The sequence below is a fragment of the Vitis vinifera genome, chromosome 7 (genome assembly GCF_030704535.1).
Source record: "Vitis vinifera cultivar Pinot Noir 40024 chromosome 7, ASM3070453v1".
Taxonomy (NCBI): Eukaryota; Viridiplantae; Streptophyta; class Magnoliopsida; order Vitales; family Vitaceae; genus Vitis; species Vitis vinifera.
In genome coordinates, this window is record NC_081811.1 from 6,417,137 (window position 1) to 6,425,941 (window position 8,805).

The 8,805-nt window shown below is 29.8% G+C and overlaps 1 protein-coding gene across 1 annotated transcript; it reads left to right on the forward strand.

The window, feature by feature from the left end:
* Positions 1-2,836: 2,836 nt before the first annotated feature.
* Positions 2,837-4,629, forward strand: LOC100246426 (ethylene-response factor C3). The gene has a single exon (XM_002264487.4). The coding sequence runs from the start codon at positions 3,048-3,050 to the stop codon at positions 3,717-3,719; it is 672 nt and encodes a 223-aa protein (XP_002264523.1). The 5' UTR covers positions 2,837-3,047; the 3' UTR covers positions 3,720-4,629.
* The last annotated feature ends 4,176 nt before the right edge of the window (positions 4,630-8,805 follow it).

Consider the following 8,805-nt stretch of genomic DNA (forward strand, 5'->3'; position numbering starts at 1 on the left):
AGTTTTAATTATTATTAAAATAAGAGGACATAGGATATGTTGAAAGTAGGAAAATATTTTTAAATTTTATACAAATTGATAAATAATTCAAATTATGAAATTGGGTTTTACTTTTTTTGTTTTTTTTTCCTTTTTACATTTATTTATTTTTTATAATTAAACAAAAAATAAGAAAAAAAGGAAAGCAAGGACAACACTACGCACACATCAAAACAAATTTGATAAGTGGCAAAATATGATGTCCTCACTTGAGCATTTAGCCCACATTCCAAAATCGATATGCTCTAAGGAAATGACACATGTCATAAATCTGATCCACAAATACCTTTTAAATTTTGTTCAAATATTTTGAAAAAACATTAAAATAGTATTAAAAAATAAAAATAAAAATAAAAATTATAAAACTTGAAAATGTATACTCCACATGGTCGGATCCGTACCATAACTTATGTTTTAATTTGGGAAAGTTATGTTTATAGGCTATTATATGAGAAATATATGATTTTGAAAATCATATAACTAAAATATGAGATCAGCCTAATAATGAAAAAAATATTATATGTTTCATATACTATTTATTATTTATATTTATATTTTCGAAATTACCCTTTAGGTGTCCTTGTCAGCAACCATCACCCGTGTCCATGTCATCCGGAAAACCTAAAGAGCAAAAAAATAAACAATTTTTTTGGTTTTTCTTGGAGGTTTTGTATGGATTTTCTTAGAAATCAAATGAGGATGAATTTTTTCAGAAATCAAATGGGGGATGGAGACCCCTATAACAAATCCAAAAAACACAGGGGCAGAAAAAATATAATTTTTTTTGGTTTTTCTTAAGGGTTTTGTGTGGATTTTCTCGTAAATCAAACGAGGATGAATTTTCTAGGACCCGTACCATAACTTATGTTTCAATTTTATAATTGTACCATAAATTGTACGCCTAGTGTGCCCTCTCCATTGGGGCATATTAGGGCCCTTCTACCCCCCGCCAAAAAAAAAAATAATAGTTTAATCACGTTAAATTTCTGCTTTGATATTTTTGGAATTATCAAGAGATGAGTGGAGTGGGAGAGAAGCAAAGCCCCCATAACCCATTTTCATTATTCAATGATGCCTACCGGTTCATGCACCGTTCCCAAATGTGTTCACCTTTCATGGTCCCACCCACTCATGCTTTTCCTGCCCGCCTGGGAAAGCTGATTCGGCCAGGAATCATTTTTCCTTTTATATTTATTTATTTATAAAAATTAATTTATTATTGGACTCTTTTTCCTCAATTTTTTTTTCACTATTTTTTCTACATCATAAATCAAAATTACCTCAATTCGTATTTTAATACCTAATACCAAGATGAATGCATGCATGCATCATACAAGTCCCCATCAAATATAATAATTAGGCCTAGCAGATCTCCTAAAAACTAACGGATAAGGAAATCTACGCAATTATTTTAAATAATTTTAGCAATAATTAATCAAGGCGGCGTCGCGGCTCACATACTTTATGTTTATTTTAATATATGAATGGCTTCGACTTTATCATAGGATACTGGTCATTTTTTGGTACCGGTGACGGCGCCGGTGTCCGGTGAGGAGTTGAATGGGAGTGGGTTGATTTGGAAGAATATGGCATGGGACCCAATGTATAAAAGAAAAATAAAAAATGGGAACAAGAAATGACTATGTGCTATGAATCTAGGGCATCATTCCATGCCTTTGGATATGATATGGACCACCACCTCTCTTATCCCACGAGGCAACTGCCTTTCTTAATCGCCTGTCCATTTATATTGAATTAATATTTATTTTCTTTCTTAGAAGAATAGTCAATTGTGGATCGCAACAGTAATGGTTTTGGAGTATTCACCTGTCTTATTCTACTTAATGTTATTTTTCTGAAAAAATGCATTTATTTAAATCACGACTGAAATTATTACTTGGGGAAGAAGGAAAAGGTTGAGACCTTGTGCTAAAATTTGATTGAAGAAAAAGTAGTATGATGGTCTCCAAAAAGAATCTTGATGTTTAACCAAGTCTTGATTTTAATTCATCAATATTTTTGGGATGATGCTATTTAAAAATCTTAAAATGGTATTTTTTTTCCTTCTATTTTACTCAAATAATATATCTTTTCTTATTTTACTAAAAGGCTTATTTACACATTTTTCATCAACTTAAAACCTTATTTGGAATAACTTTTTATTTTTAACTTTAATTAAAAATTGAAGTTAAAATCAAAGTCATAAATTTTAAATAACGATATCAATATATACAAATTGATTTGATACGATATTAGTTGTAAAATTTAAAATTTATATATTAATTTTTTTAAGTCATAAGCTTCTTAAATAAAATAAAAGTTTTTGTTGAATTTATTTTTTTTATTTTTCAAAAATGGATCCAAGAAAGGATTTAAAAAATAATTTATATTTTATATTTAGATATTAATTAATTCTTTGTAGAGAAGCAATTGCTAAAGGTATTGACTTATGGCCAAGTAGTAACAGTTGTCTCACCCAAATCTAAGATTCCCTTATTTTTTTACCACCTTTTACCCAAGGGAGGTGATAGCGGTCTCAATCAAATTTTATTTTTTTGAATTATCCATTCTTTTGGGATGACTTGAGCAAAATTCAAACCAATTCTTCCAAGTTGTCAAGACTGAAAATTGATCTGAAATGGCAAGAGATGAAGTCATCAAGACTACGTCAGGCGTGCAACTTGATTCAGACCCGCCGCCATGCCCCATTGACTCACGTGCATTAATCCCCTCCGGAAAAGTATCATCCCCCAAGAACAAATCCTAAGACATCCTCCATTACCAATAGTTTCACCTTACAATTTCATTTATTTTCTTTTCCCTTATTTTAATTTCTCAGCCCCACCATTTTTTTTCCTTTTTGGGTTTTTTAAAATATTTTTCTTCTAAATTCTTCCTCTACTTCCTGTATTTATAGGGCTGGATTTTCAAATGTGGTCGAACCAAACTTTTGGTAACCAGGAATACCAAGAAGAAGAACCATAGCATAGAACATAGCCTTCAATTCAATGGATTCTTCTTCCTTCTATCATCAATACCAAAGTTCAGAATTCTCACCTGAATCCTCATCGTTCGGTTCTTCGGAGTATTTCTCGTCCTGGGACGAGCCTCTTTTCCACCACAATTCACTTCCATTCAACATAAATGACTCGGACGAGATGATACTATTCGATATGCTAGCTGAGGGAGCTAGAGACTCGTCGGAAACAGCGTCATCCGTCGGAGGAGCAGCCAAGGAGGAGGAGGTGACTTCCAATGCTAAAGAGCCCACACCCAACAAGAAGGAGAAGGAGAAGACGTATAGGGGTGTCAGGAAGCGGCCATGGGGGAAGTTCGCGGCGGAGATAAGGGACTCCACCAGGCATGGGGTAAGGGTGTGGCTTGGTACATTTGATAGTGCCGAGGCTGCGGCTTTAGCATATGATCAAGCAGCATTTTCCATGAGGGGGACCATGGCGGTCCTCAATTTCCCGGTGGAGCGCGTGGTGGAGTCCCTAAGGGACATCAAGTACGCCTGCGAGGACGGAGGCTCCCCGGTGGTGGCGCTCAAGAGGAGGCACTCTATGAGAAGAAAATCAACTGGTCGGAAAAATAAAAGCAAGGAGGTAAAGGCACAGAATGTTGTGGTATTAGAGGATTTAGGAGCTGATTATTTGGAGCAACTCTTGTGTTCATCATAGAGCCGTTGATTCTTCTGGGTCAATCATGAAGATTTCCATATTTCCCAAATTTTTATATCTTCTTTCTTTTCTTGGTTCAATTTTTCTTCTAAAATTGATTCGGCCAGGAATCATTTTTCCCTTATTTATTTATTAAGGGAAGTTCATATCTCCGAAGGAGAAGGAAATTTCTAAAACTAATCTTGTAAGTTGTTTTGGTTTCTGAAAATTACAGTCTGTGCCTTTGTTTCCCTGGGTTCCAGTGATGAAAATAGATAGATCAAAGAATCAAAATTTGGGTTTCTGTTCCTTACCTCTGACTTTCTGGGCAACCAAACAATTGAAGCAAGAAAATGAAAAAAACAGAGGCAAGGAAGGAGGACATAACCGGCAGAGACGGGACAGTACATGCGAGCAGTGCCGAGAGAGGCAGCAAAAGTGTTGTTACGGTAGGGAGGAGGCTGAGCGTTGAAGATGACGAGAGGAGAGTTGCCGATAGATTCTTTAAGATTATGGAGTACCCACATAAGAGCATGGTAACTGCACTCATTCTCGTCAATGGCCACCATTACCTTCTTGTGGACTTGAGGTCCTCCACCTTCCACTGCCATTTCCATCTGGGTTTTGTGTGGGGTTGCAATACAAAATCTATATATTGAACTAACGCAAGCTCTGATCTTTTTAAGTTTCAGCGATAGGTTGGTGGTTGGGAAATAATCCCAGGTCATAACAGTCAGTCAAATCCATAGAGGCTGATTTGGAATTCTATGGGTGGGTTTTAGTTTAAATCCGGTTTAGGTCTATGAAGTTAGGTAAGGTTTACAAAATTACAGACGGTGCAACTGCTTTGCTCTGCTAGTGATGCTTAGAAGGTTGAAATAGGGAAGGATAATGAGAAATTGTCATTATTTATTTATTAACGTATTTAAATTGATTATTGGAACATTTTTATTATTATGAAAATTAAAACTTACCAAGACTTTGACCACTCTTTTTTTTTAATTAATGAGATTATGATTAGGATGATACCAAATTATACTTCTTTTCGATAGGCCTTGAAAATGCATCATTAATTAAGAGTTTGTTTAATAATGATTTTAAAAAATATTTTTAGTCTAAAAAATATTTAAAAAAAAAAATTAAGTGTTTTAAAAAGTTTAAGAAACATTTTAAAAAATATAAAAAATCACTTCTAATATTAAAAAATCACTTGATGCATAATTCTCTTAAAAAATGTTTAAAAAAGAAAATCATTGTCAAACACTTTTTAAGTGGTGTTTTAAACTTTGATAGACACCATTTAGTATTTTCTTTATGATTAACTTCATTTATATTTTATTTTCGTTTCCATTTTATAATACTACACTTGGAGAAACAATGAGGGCTTTTGGATTTGCTTAGGACTTTTGAATGATTCCTTTTGGTAATAGTGGTAGTTGGTGTGTTAAGGGCCTTTAAGGGCCATGCAAACAGGTATTGACCATTCTAGAGAGCATGTTCAAACTTCATTTTAATACAATTTAAATCATTAATGGTAGGGAGATATGGTCTTGCCATCCCATCTAATTGACAAAATTGGGCACAAAAATTAGGGTTCTAAAATGGATTTGAACGATATTTTATTTTATTTTATTTTTTGAAAAATTATGTTAAAAATGGAAAAATTGAAAACATTCATTCAAAATTTTTATATTTTTCTTAAGAAAAATGAAATTACTTTCAAAAAATTGAAACCCGAAAAGAGAATAAAATCACAGATACTCATAATAAAGAGAATATTATATATGCAATAGAAATAGTAAAATGAATAAAAAAATTATCTTATATATATTTAAAATAAAATATCATCTTAAAATATATGGTGTAAATGATTTATTTATTAATTAAATTATGGATTATTATAAACAAATATATTTTTTTAATAAATAATTTATTAGATTAATAATAAGTATATCCGTAGACTCATATTTTTCCATGTGTCTCTATTTAAACAGTGAAATTGACTCTTTTGTGGAAAAATGATTTTTTTTTTGTTGTAGAAAAGTTGGAATCGTTTATTTTAGTTATTTTAAAATTTTAAAAAAATAAAATAAGAAGGAGAATCCCAAATTTGGGGGTCACGACATCAAGTTGAGGGTGTATTTTATAGACTGACTGACCCTCAAAAGAAGTGGCTTGTGGAAGTGGATGTTAGGACCATTGTCTTGGTCAAGGGTAAGTAGACGATCACAATTTGACAACTGGCCCGGTTGGTCCAACTTTAGGCTAACTGTCTAGATCAATCAGCACATGGATGACACGAGCCACCTGATATGTAGACTTTCTTATATTTCTTTGACTACCCAATCTTACACTAAAATCACACAATTAACCTAACTCTCACTTGATTGGATGAATTAAGTAACGAGTTAGCACGTTTTCAGCAACCATTTTCAAAATATAACTTTTTAAAGTAATTATCTTTTTAGAACAAGTCCGATCTAAGACTTCAAGGCTATGTTTGGTTACCGGAAAGTACAAAGGAAAGAAAAAAAATGCTAAGGAAAATGATTTTCTTATGTTTGGTTGTCCTATGAAAAATATCAAAGAAAATCAAATATAATTAAAACTAATTAAAAAATTATGTATTTTTAAATTATTTAATCTTTATATTGATGAGTTAAAATAAATAAAATGAGTTTGAAGTAACAAAAAAAATAATTTATCAACTTTTAATCTATTTTTTTATTTTCCTTCACTTTTTATTTCCTTCTACTTTTCCTTTATATTTTCTTTCCCTCGTATTTTCCTTCAAATTTTCCGGGAACTAAACATAGCCATGTTTTTAACGTGGTTTTTTTTTAGATGTTTTTAAAAAATAATTTTTATTTAACATTTAATTTTCAATTATTCTTCATTTTTGTGTAAAACAACTATCAGAAAATGACTAAATTATGTTATCAAAAAAATATTCTTTTCTCAAGAATGTTATTTTTTTTTTGAAGAAGTTCTTAAATAACTGTTTTTTCGTCAAAAAATTATTAAAAATGTTTTTCAAGTTCAAAAGCTAGCAACAATCTTTAAAGATTTTTTGCCGAATTGATATTATTACTCTCACTATCATTCGAGCTCATTTTGATACGCACACTCTTAAAATAGTTTTTTAAAACATTTTTGTGTTCTTAAGAAAAAAAAATCCAGAAAAAACAAGTTTAATAATCTTCTAATATTAAAAAATAAAAAATAGTTTTCTTATTTTTAAAAATAGAAAATATGATATTTTGAAATAATATCTTTTAATTATTTTAAGTTGTTTTCATTTAAAATTTATTTTTAAAAATAATTTTATAAATATAAAGAATGATTAAAATTAAAATACTACATCTAAAGGTTATTTTTAAAACATATTTACAAATATAGAAAATATATTAAAAATATTTCAAGTTACAAACAAACTTTTATTTTGCAAAATATGAAAGAAGAGATTTCAAAAACTCTTATTAAAAATTGTTTTTCAAAATCATTTTTTGAAACACATATTAAACAAAATCTTAGAATCTATGTTGATAATTGTTTTCAATAATAGTTTTTTGTGTTATAGGAAAAAAAAATTAGAAAACATATTTGGTAATCGGAAAACTGTTTTCTATTTTCTATTCTAAAAAAATAGAAAATAGAGTATTTTCAAATAACATATTTTAATTGTTTTTAGTAGTTTTCACTTGTTTTTTTAGAGTTATTTAAAAAAATAATTATACAAACATGTATAATGATTAGAAATAAAGTTTTAAACATAAAAATTATTTTTAAAAAATATGTTAAAAACATTTCAAATTCTCAAATATATTTTTATTCTACAAATCAACAAAAAACACAAAAAACTCGTTTGGTTGAGAGGGTTGTTTTTGTTTTCATTGTTTCCCGTGTTCTCAAAATGACACTGTTTAGAGAACAACAAAATGTTGTTTTCCCCGTTTTTTTACTGTTTACAGAACAAAATTAAACAAAAAAAAACCATCTGTTCTCCGTGTTTTTTTTTTCTTCCCGTTCTCATCTCTTCTCCAGCACAGTCCCAGTCTTGATTCAAGGTTCGTGAAATTTAAATCCAATGGCATAATAGCAAAGAGACCCCTAAAACGGATCCAGAAAACACAGGGAGCAAAAGAAAATCCATTTTTTTTTGTTTTCCTTGGGGTTTTTGCTTGGATTTTCTCGGAAATCAAACGAGGATGAATTTTCCCGGAAATCGAATGGGGGATGGATTTTCTTGGGAATCAAACGGGGGTTGCAAAAAAAAAAATAATAATAATAACATGATTAGATTAGTACCTGCGAGGATTGAGAGTGGCAGAGGAAAATAGGGCCTTTTAGGGATTCTCTCGGCTGGAGGGCAACTTCAGAAAAGGGCTTCTTGATGCCCGAGAGAGAGAGAGAAGTGGGTGGCATTTTTAATTTTTGGTTTTAGTAGAGATAAAAAAAAAAATTAACAAATCACGAGAACAATTTTATCTCAATTTAATAGAATATGCTATAATTTTTTAATAAAGTTAAAGATTAAATAAAAAAATATTAATAAAAATAATTTTATTATGTTTGATTTATTTTAAAAAAATATAAAAAATATTTTTATTTTTAAATTAATAAAATAAATAATTTTTTTAATTTAAATGAACTATATATCTAAAAATTATTTATAAATTTATAATATAAAATTACTTGAAGAAAATATTTTATTAATTAGAAAAGAAAAAAAAAACATCTTTCAAACGAATTTTTTGTTTTATTTGTTCTAATTTTTTTTTTTTATTAACTCAACCAAACATGTTTTTTTGTTTTTGAGAACAAAAACTGTTTTTTAAAATTCAATTCCCAAACATAATTTTTTTTAAAAAAACACCAAAAACTGTTCTCAAAAACTATTTTCCAGAACAGTTTTCAAAAACAGTAACCAAACAGGCCCTAATTTTCATTTTGAGAATTATGTTTAAAAACAGTTACCAAGACATTAATTTCTTTCCCTTTCAAAAGACTAGGCAATGTCTCCAAACCCTAACAAATCTTCAATAATCTTCCTACACCATAAATGTTGTAATCATTCAATTCATTTTCCCATATTTAGTTTTTTTTT